Below are 19,412 nucleotides of genomic sequence, written 5' to 3'. Positions count from 1 at the left end.
AACATCTTCTGAATCGCTGGTTCACCAAAACAATTCTACTGTAACCCTAATTGATCAATTACCATCATCAATTTCATTCTCCTGAACATAACTTCATCTGTAATTCCACTTTAATACCTCAAATCACTCATAACCCATCTCAATTCGACATCCTACAACATCAATTTCATCATCTCAATCTCATCTGCAGTTCTCATGAAACCCTAATTCTTCTATTCATCACCGAATCCACTTCAACACTTTAATTAAACATCTACCCGTGATTCTTCATCAAGCCATGGCTCTATATATTATCTTCTAAATCTTCAGTACAATAACCGAAACTAAAAACCCTAATTCAATTCTCTGAAAAACCTTAACTCTTGATTCATCTTCAAACTACTTCAGAACTTCAATTCAACCACAACCCTATTTTTCTTCACTTAACGACAACCCAAGTCACCTCTCAATTCGTCACAAACCCTAACTCAGAAATCCTATGTTCGATTTACAGCAGCAACTCCATCTTCTCCCTCCCAAGCTCAGTTAACATCAACGCCACTCCATCTCTTCATCAACATCTTCTAATTCATCTGCTCTAACTCATCGGTTGTCTCTCTCTCTCTCAAAACAACCCCCAATCCCACACAGAGAAAGAACAGGGGAAGAAAAGAAACAGAAGAAAGAGAAGAAGAAGGAAGAATAATAAGAAAGAATAATGATTCTTCTCGGTTCAGCTAAGGATAAGGATGACGGAATGTTAAAGGAAGCCAAGTATCCGATAAGGGAAAGCCACAAGCGTTTCTCCTGAAATGACGATTTTACTCTTCATATTGTCTTGATGTTTTCTTCTTCATCCGATATTTGATTCACACGTTCGAGTAGTCCATTTCGCATAACTTTTTGAGATCTAACCGATGGTACCAGTTTCATATCTAGATCGTTGTAAGATTAATTCCTATTAATTATCGTTCGTGTTGAACTAATCGAGTTATTATCAGCTAATTCGACACTTGACCGGTCTAATAGCGTAGACGAGCTTGAGGGTCCTTACAGTATACTAGGGGATGAGACAGCTTATGGTAAGGACAGGTATACCTAATTATTGTTTTTGACAATATGAGCTCCAAATCCCATTTTTGTCATATCTTTAGATTTTTTTGCCTATTTCTCATATTCTGATAGCTAGATTTGTAACTCAACCCTAACGGATACTTACTTGCAAAATAACACTGAGTAGGAACGGACACCCTATCGGCGTCAAACTGCTTTATTCGACTAATGTTATAATTGGTAATCGCGAATCTGGATGCCATTTGAGAAGCTATCTTTTAACTTCTAAAAGTAAAAAAGTCATAGGTTAGCGTTTGGATACCAGGAATATAAGTGTTTCTGCTTCTCCAGAAATAAAAGTCAGAAGCAAAATGCTTCACAAAAAGTTGATTTTTCTGCTTTTCAAAGTCATTCTAAAATGACATGGCCAAACTGACTTTTGATTTTTTAATTTCCAAAAGTCGAAAAACGGCTTCTGTATAGAAATAGTTTACTAGAAGTAAAAAAAATAAAAATTAAGTTCGAGTATAAAATTTAAGAACGACTTATAGAAACAAAAACATGAACTATTTGCGAAACAAGATATTTCTGCTTATGTTATCCAAAGACGTTACATATTTAATTATGAAGCAAGTTATTTTTAATTTCTGGAATTGATTTCTGGTTCTGATATCCAAATACCTTAAAAATGATTTAATCATAGTCAAAAATCACCAAACCATAATTTTACCCACTATCATTCAATGGTGATAGACATCATAAAAGCTGATCATCACAAAGGTTGTGTACATGAGAAGAATCAATCAACATGGTGGCCCCAAAATGAAACCTAAAAAAGATTTGCAAGGGAAGTAATATTATGTGCACATACCAAAAAGTACACCGAATTGACCAAACCGGATCTAGTCTGCTAAACGTACAGAAAAGCAATCTTCACGGTCCGGTCCCCCCACCCACAACCAACAACATGATTCTTTCAGAAAAAATAAGGAACCAAAAAACCAGTCCACACAATTCAAGAGGAATACATAATAGCCTTACGTCCCCATCCTCCTCTGTTCGTCCATCCAAATCCAATCTCACTTTTTTCTCTCTCTCTCTCTCTTTTATGCCTGAGAAGAAGAAGAGGATTTGAGAGCCGTCGTCTGCACTAACATCAGCTACTGTTCATCTTTTATCCTCCTCCTCATCATCATCATCATCCATCTTGGCGGTTGCCACTTGATCCAATCTAGAAAAGGCTTCATCCGCTCTCTGTTTTTCTCCTCCATCTGAAAACCACTCAAATCTTTCACTTTTTTCCCTCCCTTTTTCGGGTTATTACATTCAGAATCTGAATCTAGGATTATTTCAAACCTGGGTTTTAAAAAAATTTCTTTGGGTTTCTTATATTCTTTATTAATTTGTTATTTTGCCAACCAATTTTGTTTTTTTCATTTTCAATACCCCATACTCTCAAATCTTTTTAAGTAATAATTTTTTTCGATTTTTAGAAGTGGGTTTGGATTTTTGGAAGCTTTTTTTGATTAATTGAGAGCGGGGATTTGGTGTCTGTCAATGGGCGCCTTAGATGAAGGGCATTTTAATGGAGAATTGAAAGACAATGGAGTGAAAATTAACAAATGTTTTAAGGAAGAAGAATCAGAGAGTATTAGAAACATTAAAGAAGCTGTCAAAGTTCTTTTACAAGGATTAGGAGAAGATTCCAATAGAGAAGGTCTTAAAAAAACTCCACTCCGTGTTGCTAAAGCACTTACAGAAGGAACCAGAGGTCTGCTGCTGCTTCTAATCCTCTCTTAATCATTAGGATTCCATATGATATCTATTGATAGGACATACATTTATAGATCTCACACTGTTGATACAGATTTCTTAGTTGTCTGGTTGGTGGTAGATATGTTTGGCCTCACTCTGGCACTTTGCATCATATCTAGTGATTTGCATAAACTATAACCAGTCCATAATTTCATTGAATTTCATTTGCTAAATGTCAGAAGAATGTTTGATTGTTAACTCAATTAGGTAAGTACCTTGATATGTTCTGTTTTTGTTTGTATTATAACTTTGGGAATATGTTGTTATTAGGTGCAAAGCAGCATAAAAGGTTTAAGAAGCATGTTAAATGAGTAAATTTTTGGTTTTTACCTGCCAGATACATAGTGAGAAGTCTTATTCTTGATTTGCTGATAATAATCTGCAAATACCTTGCGAGAGTGGAGACATGTTTACACTTATTAGGCAAATTAACGAAAGTTGTCATTAAACTTTGAGTCAGCTGTTAGGCTAATTTTACAAAAAATTCAAGCCAAGGTTAGCTGTATTTTGAACATTTGATTGTTTTGTTATTGCCTATTGGCACAGGACAGTTATAATAAGTCAAGGTCTTAGATAGAATTTGAAAGACATTACAGAAGGTGCCTCTAAGTTCGGTACTTGTCTCAAATCTGATCTTAAACTGTTAAGTTCATTGAGACTGGACTGCTGATATATATCAAGGATGTCACTCAAGTGTTGACTACATCTTTTCATTTGGTTTTGTTTTCTCCAGGTTACAAACAAAACGTAAAGGATATTGTCCAAGGTGCTTTGTTCCCCGAAGCTGGTTTAGATAAGGCAGTTGGCCTTGCTGGAGGTGCAGGAGGGCTCGTTGTTGTTCGAGACCTCAACCTATTTTCAATCTGTGAATCTTGTTTACTACCTTTCCAAGTTAAGTGCCATGTTGGATATGTTCCATCTGAAGAAAGAGTTGTGGGGTTAAGCAAACTCTCTAGGGTTGCTGATGTCTTCGCGAAAAGGCTACAAAGTCCACAGCGATTAGCAGATGAAGTATGTTCAGGTTTGCAAAACGGAATCAGACCAGATGGTGTCGCGGTTGTCCTCCAGTGTTGGCACATCCATTCACCTGAAGCTGAGCTTAATAGCGCAAGCCCTAATTCCAATTCTTCTAAACATGACATGGAAGGATGGGAGAAAATTTTGGTCAGTTCAAGTTCAGGAATTCTTGGGAACCAAAACGGAGATTTTTGGGCTGATTTTGTCTCTCTTCTGAAGTTTAGAGGCGTAGATGTTGAAAAGGCTCGTAACCAAACGTTAATCAATCATCATTGGTGTCCATATAGACCTCTTGACGTTGTTTGCAATGGTCATTCCGCTCCAAAAAATCCTTTAACTCACAGGGTATCGTGCAAAACAGAATCTCCGCTTCTAGCCATGCAAAATGCAGTATCCATGATGATTCAGTCTCTCGGTGAAGACCCATCAAGGAAAGAACTTGCAGGAACCCCCCACCGGTTTGTGCAGTGGCTGATGAACTATAAGAAATGTGATCTGGAAATGAACATGAAAATGAATGGCTTTGGTTCTGTTCATGTTCAAGATGAATTTCGGTCTGAATTAAACATCCAGCTGCAGTCTTTATGTGAACATCACCTTTTACCATTTCACGGTGTGGTTCATGTAGGATACTTCCATTCAAAAGGAGTCGAACCCATTAAGAGGTCAGTGTTGCAGTCGATAGTACATTTCTTTGGTTGTAAACTTCAAGTGCAAGAAAGGTTATCAAGGCAGATAGCAGAAACAGTTTCTTCAATTTTAGGTGGAGACGTGATGGTGGTTGTTGAAGCGAACCACATTTGTATGATATCTCGAGGGATTGAAAAAGTGGGAAGTAGTACAGCAACGATAGCTGCACTGGGTCGATTTTCAAATGACCCAAAGGCAAAAGCTGTGTTTCTCAACTCTATCTCAAATGCCACTGCTGCATGAGAAAAAATGAGAAGTTCTACGATCCACCTCTCCCTTATAAATTTCCCAATACCTGTTTTCCCCCAGTTACCCCTTTTTTGTATTTCACTTTTTGGAAATCTCTTTTTTATGATTTTTTTTTTTTCATATTATCTTTGGTGTTTGCAAATGTGTGACATCACCTGAATAAAGAAGTTCTAAACAGGGTCTTAAAGGCAGCAACGAAGGGTATCTGGGTTCAGCTGAAACATTCAATGACAAAACAGAAGATAATGAGATTCTGGGTGTTAGAACTTTTTTCTTTTCTTCGTCTTGGATTTTCTAGTACACTGTAAACTAAACTCCATTGAAGAAATGAAATAGAAGTTTTCAGTTCCATATCTGCTTCGGCTTTATCAGAACGGTTTTCATTCACTGTTTTTACATTTTCTGTTCAACCAGTGGTGCTGCCAGTTTTGAATTATACAATTAGAGATATATCATGCTAATTGTAAGACTGCCTGTGCTTTCTCAACAAGGTATACATCAAGCCTGCAACTATGCCTAACATTGTTGCATTAGGAGAATTATCATTGTCTAGCAGAACAAGGGAGGTCATGCAATGCTGTTTGCAGAATTATCATGCTTCATTAATTAGTGTGGACACTATCAGCTTTCTCCCCTTTGGCTTCATCGTAAGGCAGTTGCTGAAGAAAAAACCCAAGAGAAAATTTTACTTTTCATCACTAGCACATAGGGCAGCAGTTCCTGTAATTTCTAGTAATTTGTCCTTGTTGGTGAACCACTCCAGCTAAATTCTCATACCAGATGCCTCCGCCTCAACAGAGATTATTAATGTTCTCCAGTCTCCAGCTTAAATTTGTGTTTGTCCTACACAAATTTGGATCATGTTCTTCAAATGTTCAAATATAAGTATGACCAAGCTGTGTTTATAACATAATCCAAATCCTATTATTTAACACCAAAAGATTACAAAATGATCAACAAGCGTTCACTTGGAGCTATATAGAATTTTACTTACACACCTGTTTTTCTTTCTTTCCTTTTTGTTATTCTGATGGACATATAAACAGAAGTTGCAGGACATAACTAAGAAAACATATAATTGGAGAAGATGCTAAAAACACTGCACACTAGAGAAGAGAAGTCAACCTAAAGACTGGAAAGGCTATTCTAACCTTACCAGAGGTGCCTCATTGTGTGCCAGTTTCTGTGAGCTTCTCTTTTAAACATCCAGTAACGCATCGCCTTCAAAAAATCTGAGCTATAACTGGAATAGTGCTCTGCATTCCGAACTATTTTGTCCTTCGATAGAATGATAACTTTCCATTTATAGAATAAACAGATGCACAACACACACACCATGATGATAAATATAAATATTTCTGGAACCTGCATTCATGGAGTTAAACCATGTTAGGTATGAAAGTACAGAAAAATTCAACAACAATAAACACTCACTTGCTGGATGCTAATTTATCATGGGCTTAGAATGTTTATCTCCCATTTCTTTTTCGATGAATAGAGTGAAGATTTACGATTTTGAAAGGCTACATTAACTAATCACTTTAGACATCTGTTTACTTTACTCAAAAATATACTATTGCAGACACAAAAGCTGGATACTCTTCCGGGAATCCCATGGTACGAATATATAGACAAAGTAGATAACAGGCGGCACAATATAAAGGAGCATTACTAATTCATACTTGAAACATATCTACAAAAACTTTGTGCATTAGAGAAACAGGTTTCACCTTGCGTTTCTGAGGAAGATTTCTATCAGCACGCTCAAGGGAATATCTTAACATGTCTGCTATTGCTAATTCAGTAGATGGATCACAGTTATCTGCAAACAAGATAAAGAACAAGGTGTATTCAATGTCTCAAGGTTTCCCCGCTGTCAGAATAGCATTGTCCTGCAAAAGAAACAAAGTGAATAGTTTTGAGGAATAACCTGGAATGTCGAAAATTTGTGTATCCGGTGGAATGCCAAGCAACTCTCCCAAATGCACGCGTATACGAGCACGGTTAGAATGTGACAGAAAATCTCCATGTGTGATCACAACAACAGGTTTATCATCTGCAAATATGAAGCAGCATGCTACAATAAGAGCCTATGGATAGAATGTACTCATTGAAACTTGATGAATCTTTCCTCTCAAATGCCATATTGTGAAATTTTTGGAAACACAAAATACAACAACAATGGTGAAATGGACGAGTTCACTATTTGGAATCTCTATAGGGAAATGAATTTCAATTCTAGTGATTATTTATTTCTGATACTTTCTTCGAATACATCTCCATAAAATCCACACCTCAATCCATTTTCATGCTAGCCTGAGGAAACATTAATATGTTCGACATACTGACTTTAAATGAGGTGGTGCACTGGAGGTTCATCTCTCATAATTCTTCAGGGACGTAAAAATATATCTCTTGCTTCTTAGGCCAGCATAAAGATTCTGTGAAGGGGTAGTAGTAAGAACAATCCCCACAAATACCCTAGCGGTCCAGGAATCCCATACCAGATAAGTCATAGTTAACAGATGAGACACTCAACTGGCATACCCCATTTTCATCAGATTATAAGACCACAGTTTGGCATGTTTTAGGAGATGGTTATCCACCCTAAGCAGCATTCTTGATAATGTATAACCTTTCAGACTTCATCAATCTAGGGCTAAATGATGCCATCAAAATGAGAACAGGTCAATTTTCCGTGAGATCTACAGAAAAAACTCCTACAGAGAGGTATCCCAACTACAGCAATCCTAAATGCGATTAACTAGTCAAAGACATAATGGAAAACCATACAATTATAAAGCAGCTATACGAATATATACTACTCTAAGAACAACGAGGAAGTTTCAAAAGATGACGAGGAGCTAACACCTTTAAATGACAAATAAGGGCAGCTGAAAGTCTTTGCAAGCATGTCTGTGTACTTCTTGTTATCTTCATCTTCCATAGATTTCAGAACTGCAAGTCCATTGACAACAAAAATAAAGAAGCCAACCCTCCTCCTCACTCCATAAAACCAGCCTGAACCACGTGCTTTGTGGTTCAATTTCTCCTTCACACTTGAAGCATCCGAATCCCTGTTTTATCAATTTGCCAAACGAAAGAAATAATAATAATATCACTAGGAAAAATAAAAACAGGAACCTTCATCTTAAAAGGTGAAGGCTAGCAAAATAACCTGATAACTAGTTGGCCGTGATGAACACCATTGATCATCCAATTTTTAAGCATTTCAGAATTGTCACATGAATCTTCTGATAAACTCCGCGTGTCATACAAACAAAAAGAAGTGGAACCTCTGGGTACCATATATTCGTGAAGAAAATAGGTCCCATCTCCAACCGATGAATTATCTACACAAGTTAAAAAAGGCAACTAATCTTTCACAACCCATCAGCTTAAACAGACAGAGGTTTCACAAGTCAAATTAATAACTACAGAAGAAAGAAAAAGTCTCACATGATACTTGAGCCCTCTCCGATGTAAACTTGTTCTCCCCAATGGCTCTCGAAATTCTATTCACAAGGCTACTCTTTCCGGATCCCTTTGGGCCAATTAACATAAGGGTCGTTGTCTTTGGTATATCATAATCACTCACTTCCAAACCAGCAACCTCTTCAACCCAAGCTCCAGGTTTGTAGCTGCATGAATTTTAATAGTTTTAATTCTAAAGCCAAGAAAGGATTCATTACCACATCCAAAAACACGACTACTTTTTACACATTGGGAAAACACACTCAGATCTAAGATTCTAAGTAACTGCAAGTGCACAAAACGATGACCATTTGTTTTTATAAATTTTCAATTTCATGCAACCCCTAAACCTTTAATCAGTCATGTTGTTATAACTCCAAGTACATAGAACATAAATCAGTTCTAAACAAGAAAATAGGTGTCTAAAGCCGAGACACCCAGCATGCATGTAATAAGGATATCACTGGATTCTAATCTAAATTGCATCAAACTGAAACTCCGACAACTGCTTAAGAAGTCAAAAATGACCATACTTTACACAAATGGTACCTTAGAAATGCCACAAGAGCTAACATCATAGGAACCATTAAGTTCTACAATCAAAGAACTCAAATCGTGTAATTAACATAATAAAGCTTGTCAAAGTTATAAAATGAGGAATCACAATACCTAATAATTTTATCTTTGGCTTCTTTCAAACCTCCAATTTGGTCCTGTAAATTATTGTAATTCTCCATGATTTGTTGGTAAGCTTTGAATCTTCTCATCTTTAGAATCTCAAAATCATAAGAACTCAAAGAACCAGAAGAACCCAGACAGAAATCCAGTCCATCCCCTTCTTTAACACCCATATCATCACTAAACCATCCAAAACCCCAACACTAAAATCCTCAATATTAGTAGAATTACAGAAACGGAAGCTAAAAAGACATGTTCTTTTTTTTTTACCTTTGGGTATTGTCATTTGGTGATGAGAATTGAATTGGGTCATCCAAATTTTGATCCAACAATACTTCTTCTTCTGCAAATGAAAAAAAAAAAAAGTGGTTATCAGTGTTTTTTCTAGAAAAGAAAAAAAATCAGAGGAGAGAGAGAGAGAGTCAAAGAGACACCTTGAAGAAGAGAGAAAGAAGAGGAGGAGGTAGAAGAAGCCTCACTACAATCTCCACCACCGCCCATGATTCAATCCAAGTTCAGGTACTAGTTTTCCAGTGAGAGTTAGGATCGAGGAAAACAGACATTTATTGAAGAAGATGCTCGATGAAGCTTTTTACGTGGTGCGTTTACTAATTCATTATTTGGATTCTATCAACACGTAAGTGTTTTTTTTTATCTTATCATGACCGGTTGGTGCTATGTGCCCCCACCATACGAAAGTGGCCAAGGCAAGGGGATCTCAGTATATCCGCAACAAGATGAAATTGTGAAAGCCATTATGCGCGAGTTGCCAAGAAGTCATTCGCAGGTAACTGTACCTGCTGCAGTTTTCAACCTAGCGTTTTGTATTTTAATGGATAATGAATGTAAGAAATTTCTACATAACAAAAAATAAAAAAGAAAAGAAAAAATATCTGATAAGCTCATAAATGAAGAAGCTTCATTGGCATGACAAGTTTTCACTGATTAGCTATATGATATAAGCCTGTTTAGATGAACACTGTGCAGAATCAGCGGCCACACTTGTTCACCTGAACTTATCGTTCAGTGTTTCAAGTAGACTCGGTTAAACTAAAACAAGGACTCACTAATTTATCTATTCACGGCAGAAGAAGCTTTGTCCATGGTAATCATCCACAAGCAATTTGATCTTGATTCATCAGTTAACTTCAATATGACGCGGTAGAAGTACACCCAGTCGGTGATTCTAACCATACTCTCTTTTTTCATCACAGAACCACCTGAATCCGCCATCTGCTGCTCAGGGGGTGTTGAAGTAAGATCCTTTGTTGTGCTCGTCTCAATACGTGGACGCTTGATACCTACTCCTTCCTTTGTCAGAACATTTTGACATGGGTGAGGTATAGTCCATGTGTGTCCTTTACTTTCAATTGTTCTAACTTCATATCCTCCAAAGTACGTTTGCAACCGTATGCGACTGTAGCGGCGATGGTCGATATTGTTGAAGTCTTCGTCAGGCAAAGCTGGTTGCCACTCGTCTACATCTGTATAACCAAGATTAGGAGTACATGGTACTCCAACAATGTAAGCTAAGGTTACATCCTCAAAATTGAAATTTTCCCCAAAAGGAAACCATGCACATACTTCGTCAGAGTTGTGCCAGTCTAGTAACCAGAAAGGTCTACCAGTTGCTTCAGTTGATAGTACAGACATGTTCCATCCAGTTTTCCTCCTCTGCATTGCAGTCAAAATGCCATAGAAAAAGTTGAAGTTGAGAATGAAGCCATTGATAGCAAATGGGTTTTCAGGATTGTCGATCTTCGAATTGTGAGCAATAACTGGAATACATATACAATTATCCATTGTACCAATGATGCCTGTAGGTCTTATGGAAGCATTTAATTCTCTCAAGAATGCATCGTACACAGTTGAGTAACCTGTCGTCTTTCCTACAATTGCAGGCATCTCTGATAGAAATGTACAAGTCGACGAACCAATGTGAAATGTAGACTCTGGCAAGGGTTTCTGATGCTGCAGTCACGTCAGTAGCAGGCGGATAAAATACATCATGGACATCTCTAAACACACGCCACCGTGAGCGGAATTGATTAGCATAAATTCCAACAAGACTATTGAAAATCTCTCGAGTGTTTAGAGATATGAGCCTCCTGCGCTTGACACAGGAATAAAACTTGGGACAAATGTTGTTGCACTGTATGAGATAATCTGTTGCTTTCTCCAAACGATGCGTAGGACTTTCAGTTGTATGGTCGGCCATCCAGCAGTTGATTATCTACAAAAATTTTTTTTTTTTTTTTTAAATTCTATTGAATGAAAAGTTAGTTTTTGGGTACACAGTTTTGAATAATTTCTAGAAGTAAAATAGTTAAATTGTTTTTGTTTCTGACTTGTGGGATTGATTTCTTCGTTTTAGTTTCCAAACACCCTTTAAAACAAGCATCTCTTTCTAGGGCTAAAAGAATAAAAATCAATGGTTAGTAATTGAAGAGAGCCTGGTATTCTTCCAAATTTGATTTTCAATCATACGGGGGTAAATGCTTTGTGATGGCAAGTTTACAAGGGATTTTGAAGTTGAAATATCAAGGTCCTGCTTTGGAGTTGCACCACTGTTAGATTTTGTTTCAAAATTCAATTCAAATATAATGGCTGGACCTTGGAAATGATTTCGAGTCTGCCTCTAAATACAACAGACCCACCAAGTAACTTGTTAATAAACCCAAAAACCAATTTACACTTTCAGTATGTATGAAAACTCCCATTCAGATGATTATATTCTACTCAAAGATAATGCTGCCGAATCTAAAGTTCAGGAGAAAGCTTAAGCTTTGAAAAACTGTCTTACCATATCTTTTTTTCTGTTTATTCTCAGTTTGTCAGGATAACATCCTGGTAAAATTCCACCTGGTATCTATGCTCCCCTGACATTCCAAAGAGTTCTCCTATGTGAAAATTTACAAGGGTAGTTGGAAACTTCACAATGCTTAAATGCATGGCAGACACCATATTACCTAGCTCAATTGGATGTCAAACAGAAAGAATTGTACAACACCTCACTTACCCTTAAATTTTACTACAAAAAAGAGTTTGATTGTTTATCTTTCCTTCAAATGCTTAAATTTTTCAATACAATTTTCCTTTCCTTGTTAATGGGAAGGTATTTACATATTTACAACATGTCTATTCACTCCAACATACAGCTAAGAAACAACAGTTATGTTATCAGAAGTGATGAGATTAATTCCATGTATTAAGTAATCTATGTCAACAATGTATACAGTATTTAGAATCAACAATACATAATTCTGCAGTAGATTATGTCAGTAAGAATCAAGGACAAAGAATAAAAAACGAGGTATACTAAAAAGATCGAAACTGATCAAAGACAACGGCATAAATTGAATGAGAGTGCACCTTACTCTTTTTTTGGGGGATTTCCTTTTCACTCTACTGTAATTTATGTTTTTCTGATTAACGATTCATATGATACAAATCAAAATTGTGTCGGTAGTGTAGCAAAGACCACTCGAGTTTTTCTGAAAATCTAAACTTAAAGAGATCTTAGAAAAGCTTCTACATAAAAGAGAAATATGAAAATTTTGCCACCAGCTTTAGGCATCCCCTTTTCAATCATGTTTCCCCCTTCTTTCAACTTTGCTATAGGGACTTGATTTTGGAGTATGTAACATTTATCCTTCCAGGGATCACTTCGAGAGTGTTCCCAATTGGTTACTACTTACACAGATCGGGAAGCAAAAGCCCGCTCCCTAATCCAACTTGACCCTAACTTCCAGACAATTTGTGGGCGACAGATATGATGACGATGATTCCATATAAAAGCAAATTTCATGACAAATGTCACGAAACAATACTTATTGCAATAGAAGGTCGATGGAATTCATACCTGATAACTGAAAAGAACAGGGAATATGACAAGAGAATGCAGCGGGAGAAACTAACCATCCTGACACCCTGATGTTGCTTTACCTGCTCAAAAGGTAGGTATACTGGCTCCCTCTTACCACAACACCGAGGAATGGTGAAGATAACTGTATTGCCACTATTCTTTGAACATCGATCAGTAAGGAATGACGTACGGTAAAGCACAGACATCAGCTGACTCTATTCGTACAGCTTCTGCCCACACTTGCGGTCTCTCCTCGACCCCAAAAGATCCACCACGGGGCTTCTTTAATTGAGTGTTCTCACCAAACAGCCAATCCTGGTCATCAAAATCAGACCATTCTTCTATTTTAGGAATCGAAAGAATTTGGCTTAAATACTTGGCGTCTGGATGTGGCGGTTTTGTAGATGCTACACCATTCTCACTAGCATGTGAACTGACAAGTGAGGACTTTGTGGAATTAATAGAAGTTGGCTGTGCTTCTGTTAAACCATTAACCTTGTGTTCCTTATTGTCCACCTTAAGGTTATTGCCTGGCCCCTGCTTAATTTCAGGAGCACCCTGGGTAGCAATTTGAGAAGGCTCCAACTTCCGTCCATTCTCCACGATTGGGTGAACGGGAAGCACAGGTTTCAGCAACTTATTAGGCCGACTTTCATTTTCTGGAAGTCCATTCTCCACGAATGGGTGAACGGGAAGCACAGGTTTCAGCAACTTATTAGGCCGACTTTCATTTTCTGTAAGAAAATTCAAAACAAATGCAGCATAAAAGCTCCAGTAATCTAATAAGATGCTAACAGAGCATATATTATATATGAAAAGGCATCATATATGCTGCAATAACAATGTTAACCCATACCAAGAACATCAGGAACTAACATATGTGAGCTCAAAAATGCAGGTTAAGGAAAAGGGATGGATAAAAATACTGCATCATAGATGTACTGCGGCACTTGGCTTCATCGAGCACAAGAAGCTCAAGTTGTCACCCACTGAATGACGCCTAGGATGCCCCAGTGCATCTATGGTACAGTAAAAGCAAAAGACTCACCATGTAAAAACCCATTTGCCTCTGGCTCCTTCCTTTTCCTGGAACTGCCCTCCATACTAGCACCATTATTGATGTCTTTTGGCAATGGCAGGGGTTTTAGGGTATCAATAATATCTTTGCCACTACCTATTAATTTATCCTGTTTGTTATTTAATGAACCGCCTTTATCCTTCGCTTTCTCCCTCTCTTTAGTTTTTTCTTTCTCTTTATCCCTGTCTTTGTCCTTTCCTTTGCTTTTCTTCTCCCGCTTTTTATGTTTATCATCAGAACCCTTGCTCTTACTCTTTTCTTTCACTTTCTCAGCATCCTTGTCTATCAATCTGGCCACTCCTTCGATTTTCTTTTCATTAGTTCCGGTGGTGAAGTTTTGGACAACTGCATTTCCAATAACTGCCTTCCCATCAAAGTTCCTCTGTCCAATACCCTTTCTATCATGGCCCTTATCAACATTGCTATCTTTCCCTGTTCCTTTTTGGTCCAACCTGGAGAAACTTTGGACCGTTGCACCACCAGTCCATCCATCCACATCTGTTTTTCTTTGCACATCTGGTTGCTTACTAAAAACTTTCTTGTCCGCTTCACCTCTTCTCTCAAAATCCTTCTCCGCCACTCTGCTAATTCCTTCAATGCACCACTTATCGTTCCCATTGAAAGTCTCAACCATGTGGTTTCCTGTCCGCCTCTCTTCATCACCAATACCCCTGTCCAAAACGTCCGCAGATTTTGGATTCTTAATCTCCCACGTCTGCTGGAAGTTTTCAGCTGGCCTCCCTCCAACGTGACCCTCGGGTATCCCTTCAGGTTTCTTCTCAGCCAAGATCTTGCTTTTATCTTTATCTCCATCCTTATCCTTCTTCTTGTCCTTGTCCTTGTGCTTGTCCTTGTCCTTCCGATCTTTCTTTTCTTTATGTTTATCCTTGCTTCTCTCTTTATCCTTCTTTTCTTTACCTTCTCTTTTTTTGTCCTTGTCTTTGTCCTTGTCCTTGTCCTTCTTGTCTTTCTTGTGCTTTTTCTCTTTGTGCTTCTCCTGTACAGCATAACAGTTAGAAAAAGCTAGCCGAAAAACACAAATTGCTCCATATGAATGATATATACCACTGTATGCAATGAAACTAGGTTGCAGTATTATACTACAAGCATAGACATAAGAAAGCATGCTTCAGAAAGACTTAGGACGCAATGGTAAGCCAAGCCACATGAATCCACACAACAAATCCACAATGAAATCAAGAATCATGCGTTATTTCATTACTGTTGATCACTTCAAATATAAGTGAAACATTAACTTGATTCTAAACACAGAAGTTTTCCAACATGTGAAAGAACTCAAACGTAGCAATCCTCATGTAGCAAAAACATGAAACCAGACAATCCGATTATATTACTTAATGAGAACAGCAGTCATCTCTGATAATCCAATATTTGCTACATGGTAATGTACACATGACAACTATAAAATCAATGTAATAAACTGTAATCGTGACATTTTTCTATTTGAGGTGGTAAAACTAAAATAGAGAAGATCAGAGAGATAGCCAAGAGAGGAAGAGATCTCATTCATTAGATATATAAGTTATATGTAACCAGGGTTTACCTCATAGCTTATATATAGACGCTTAAACCTATGTAACATGTAACATATCTAATAAACAAGATCTCCTCCTCTCTTGCCATGTATTGTATCGATTGCACGTAATATTATTGCAAATCATGAACAATCTGCCCAGAACATTGAATGCTGTGGCATACAAGAGAATTTCAAGCATTTTAATCAGACTGCTTGACCTTGGTAAATCAAGAAATTCTACTGATTTTCCTTTGATGCAAATTCTTATTCTTATACATTCCAATACATAAGTACTAGCAGTTATATCTACTGTATGGACTAGACTATATCTGCAAACACCATTCACATGCCACAGATGATCCTCTCCTCACAACGGTGTCAGGAACACTGGATGAACAAATATGAAAAGATGATCCTTATCGCAGTAAAGTGCAAATAAGACATCTTCTTGATGGAGTACTGTAGTCAATTAGGAAATAACCAAGTGTTCTGATATGAATCATAATTCATAATGACTCGAAACAAATCTTGATTCTCTGGACATCAAATAAAACCAGAGTAAATCAAGAAGCATGGTTCCCACAAAAAACTGAATGGTCAGAGTTATGTCTGAGATTTGAATGTGCCATGATGATGTGTAAATATCACAGGCAACAGATTAACCACCTACAACAAGAAAGAATTGAAAACGACTCATGTTACAGTGGATTGGTGATATCATCCTATAATTTCATTATAATCATGAGCTTAAGAAATTAGGAAAGAAGAAGACTAAAAAAATAAGAGGAATGATGTGCACCAGTCCAGTGACCAAAATATATCCATATGTTTCAATGGTTAATATGTGGAATCACCTCCATGCCCTCAACAATTTGTAACCACTCGTGGTTGGATCACCAACTAGTTAAAGAAAGGGTCTTAGATGCCACTTCACATCCTTGGTGATATCTAGAATTAGCAGCTGGCAATGTAAACAAAATTGAGAGAACAACAGAAACCCAATTTGAATTGTGATTCATAGCTAGACAAAAAGAGCAAACCATGAGCATACAATGTGAGACCCAGATGTGAATTTCAACCTAAGCAACACTAAGAAGTATAAAGCAGAACTCCATAAGGTGGATTAGCATATTAGGAGGGCCTTGGTACACTGGTAAACAGAATTCCAGACAATTTTTAACTTCCTAATAATGATAAGATCATTTGGCTACCTAGATATACAGCATTGAACAAATCTTGGGATATGTGCAGAAGATATATCCGAGATTTCCTGTGTGACCTAATAATCATGCAGCAACAGTCGCAATATAAACTGTAAAAGCAGAACGTACCGTAAAATTATCACTTTAAGAACAAACAAAACAATCCAACAATGAAGCACGAAAACATTGAAATCAATTAGATAACAGTTCGCTATTAGAAATAATTTGCAGCTCTCAGGAAGTTATTAAGAAATCCTACAAAATAAATCTCAAGTAAATACTTGCAGGTATAGCCTTTACAGATATGACATGACTAGTTGCAGAAACGATTTTGTAACATCATTTATGTGAGTTGAAGGTGTTTCACTTTGCTACCTGGGCTGCTTTTATATTTCAAAACAACTAAAATCAATCTTGAATTCAAAATGACAGCGTACAGATACAGTAAGCCATTATCTAATCAACGACCATTTAACTGTTACCATTCTATTATGTGACGATCATTTCATACATTCAGACCCCAAATTATGTCTATCCCTATGAGGAGGTAATATTGTAACTACGGTGACCTGCATAAGCATTCAACCTCCAAAACTCAATCAAGGGAAAACACTCAAGAAACTTCACTCATTGCAACTCCAACAAATCAACATCTTGGTGAGGACTATCCAAGCAATCAAGACATGTACACATAGTCTAATTAACAAAACAACATAATCAGTAAGGCCACTAAGTCCTGAATCATACACAAATTATCTAATTCATTCGGGAATTAAGTGGTATAGAGTAGTCAGTAATTAAGATTTCAAGTACCACGGACTAACCAAGGGATCATGATAAATAAGCAACAGCAGATGCGTTAAAACAGGCAAAGATATTTAATGGGAAATTGAAGTACACCTTTGTTAGTAATTCTACATCGTCAGGTCTAGTCTTCTTCTCATATCCTGGTGGAGGAAATGGAAAGCAGCGAGACATTGCAGGTTATCCAGGAATCAACACTCTTTGGGTTTCCCTTGACGACCAAATAATCTTCACCTAGGTTTAGTACCAATAAGATACAGAACCGCCAACGTTGCTCTTGTCCATGCACCATGTCCCCGCACTCATTTCCAGTTCCAATAAGACTCTCAATTTTGTCTTCCTTATTATACTGAAGAAGAGACACAGAAGTAAACTCAGAATTTTCAACGAATTCGACTACCGAACTCACACACCGAGACAAATCAAATCTATCTACTCTAAGAATGAAAATTACACTAAACTTAAGTCAATCCAAACGGTTTCTTAAGCGACGAAGAACAGCCACTAGTAAACTCTGATCTTGTAGGTCGATATAGGAATATCACCAATGTCATGGGCATTTCCAGATTTGTAGAAAATCACTGTAAAAACTCAATTCTGAATCGACCAAAACTTCACTGAATTTTAAAGTGCAATCTTCTTCCATGACCAAAAGGGCAAAATCTTTACCATCTCCTTCTAACTCTCTTTCTAATAACAAGATTCAAAGTCTGAAAACATACCCCAGACTCAAAATCCAAAACTGGTATAAAGATCCCAACTTTTAGAACCCAAAACCCAATCCCGATCTTGAATACAGTAGTCTGAAGAATAACAACAATACTTTTCAATAATCATCCAATTGAGTTCCTTATTCAATACCCCGATTTTGACCCAAACAGTTCATAAAACCACAAGTTGGATACAGCTAGACGATCCAGCCAGCCCCCCAAACCCTAAAAAAATTCCCAAAAATAAAATAAAATAAACACAATCAAGCTAAAACTCACACCACTGTCTACCAAAACCCTAACTAAAAAAACCCAATGAAATTAACGCTAAACCTCGATTAAATCACGTCAAATGGTGCAAAAAAAAAACACGATTTTTTTTAATCAATTTTAAATTTTTTTGTGAAGATCTTCAGAATGAATCACCCCCGCTACCTCTATAATCAAAAAAATCTCTGTGTTCGGGTTTTCTAATGTTGTTGTTGTTCTTCAGACCCCTTTTTGATTGATATATATGGGTTCGGAAGTTATACGCAGTGATGATGAATTCTCTCTATCTCTCTGTTCTCTCTCTTCTGCTGCTTGTCAAAAACACCCCTGAGAAGGGAAGAGAAGACTACAAGGGTAATGGCCTTTGGGTATTTATAGAGAGACTGAGATTGAAAAAGGGGGGTGGGATGCTCGAATTTGTTTATTCAGAAGGAGAGAAGAAGCCCTAGAAACTGAAAGCACATGCGTGGAGAATTGAGTTTGGCCATCTCATTATACTTTCCATACTCCACGTGTTAGTGTGTAAATGTACATTTGTAGTGATCGGATCGTTCACTTGGTTGATTGTGGTTTGTGGGATATGACTCATACATGTGATGTGAAGATATGCATGAGATTATTATTAGATAAAATTTGTAATAGAACGGATATTTGTGGTTTTTTTTGGTATTTGGTGTTTTATCGAGAGATGAGATTCTAAATAAGTTCGTTGTGATACTGATGATAGTTGATGGTTAACTACTTAATTAATCATATGAAAATGTTGAAACAACAATTTTTTAGAAGAATATATACAATTGATTTTGGCGAAATCTGATTTTGTTAGTAAGTCATTCAAATTTTAGAAATGATATCTTGATTAAGTAAGTGTAGATCAGCAGAAATCAATTTGTAACTCTTTTTTATTTTTTATAATCACTCTGGTTGTTAATTGTTATCGACCGTCTATCTGGAGATCAAGATTTATGTTATGAGAAAAGTAAAACAAGTT

At 37.0% G+C, this 19,412-nt stretch overlaps 3 protein-coding genes across 5 annotated transcripts; 1 reads left to right on the top strand and 2 right to left on the bottom strand.

The window, feature by feature from the left end:
• The first annotated feature begins 2,058 nt into the window (after positions 1 to 2,058).
• Positions 2,059 to 5,154, top strand: LOC113282916 (GTP cyclohydrolase 1-like). Its single transcript, XM_026532023.1, has 2 exons — positions 2,059 to 2,803; positions 3,581 to 5,154. Exons 1-2 carry the CDS (start codon positions 2,590 to 2,592, stop codon positions 4,795 to 4,797), a joined length of 1,431 nt encoding a protein of 476 aa, XP_026387808.1. The 5' UTR covers positions 2,059 to 2,589; the 3' UTR covers positions 4,798 to 5,154.
• On the bottom strand, positions 5,134 to 9,578 carry LOC113282917. Of its 2 annotated transcripts, none has more exons than XM_026532024.1 (10): positions 9,390 to 9,578; positions 9,226 to 9,298; positions 8,947 to 9,135; positions 8,263 to 8,444; positions 7,982 to 8,156; positions 7,675 to 7,880; positions 6,734 to 6,859; positions 6,534 to 6,625; positions 5,960 to 6,168; positions 5,134 to 5,646 (listed from the first exon to the last, which is right to left on the bottom strand). In XM_026532024.1, the coding sequence occupies exons 1-10, from the start codon at positions 9,454 to 9,456 to the stop codon at positions 5,595 to 5,597; spliced, it is 1,371 nt and encodes a 456-aa protein (XP_026387809.1). In that variant the 5' UTR covers positions 9,457 to 9,578; the 3' UTR covers positions 5,134 to 5,594. The 2 variants fall into 2 exon arrangements, with proteins under 2 accessions (XP_026387809.1, XP_026387810.1); XM_026532025.1 differs by having other exon boundaries at positions 5,955 to 6,168; positions 9,390 to 9,577.
• A 2,711-nt stretch (positions 9,579 to 12,289) lies between these two features.
• LOC113282915 (pre-mRNA-splicing factor CWC22 homolog) lies at positions 12,290 to 18,867 on the bottom strand. Of its 2 annotated transcripts, XM_026532021.1 has the most exons (4): positions 18,587 to 18,864; positions 17,538 to 18,376; positions 13,869 to 14,895; positions 12,290 to 13,554 (listed from the first exon to the last, which is right to left on the bottom strand). In XM_026532021.1, the coding sequence occupies exons 2-4, from the start codon at positions 17,613 to 17,615 to the stop codon at positions 12,992 to 12,994; spliced, it is 1,668 nt and encodes a 555-aa protein (XP_026387806.1). In that variant the 5' UTR covers positions 17,616 to 18,376; positions 18,587 to 18,864; the 3' UTR covers positions 12,290 to 12,991. The 2 variants fall into 2 exon arrangements, with proteins under 2 accessions (XP_026387806.1, XP_026387807.1); XM_026532022.1 differs by having other exon boundaries at positions 12,290 to 13,479; positions 17,538 to 18,867.
• Positions 18,868 to 19,412: the final 545 nt, after the last annotated feature.

The sequence above is a fragment of the Papaver somniferum genome, chromosome 5 (assembly GCF_003573695.1).
Source record: "Papaver somniferum cultivar HN1 chromosome 5, ASM357369v1, whole genome shotgun sequence".
In the NCBI taxonomy this organism is placed as follows: Eukaryota; Viridiplantae; Streptophyta; class Magnoliopsida; order Ranunculales; family Papaveraceae; genus Papaver; species Papaver somniferum.
Note: the sequence above shows the minus strand (reverse complement) of the source record. Positions and strands in the feature narration are given on the sequence as shown.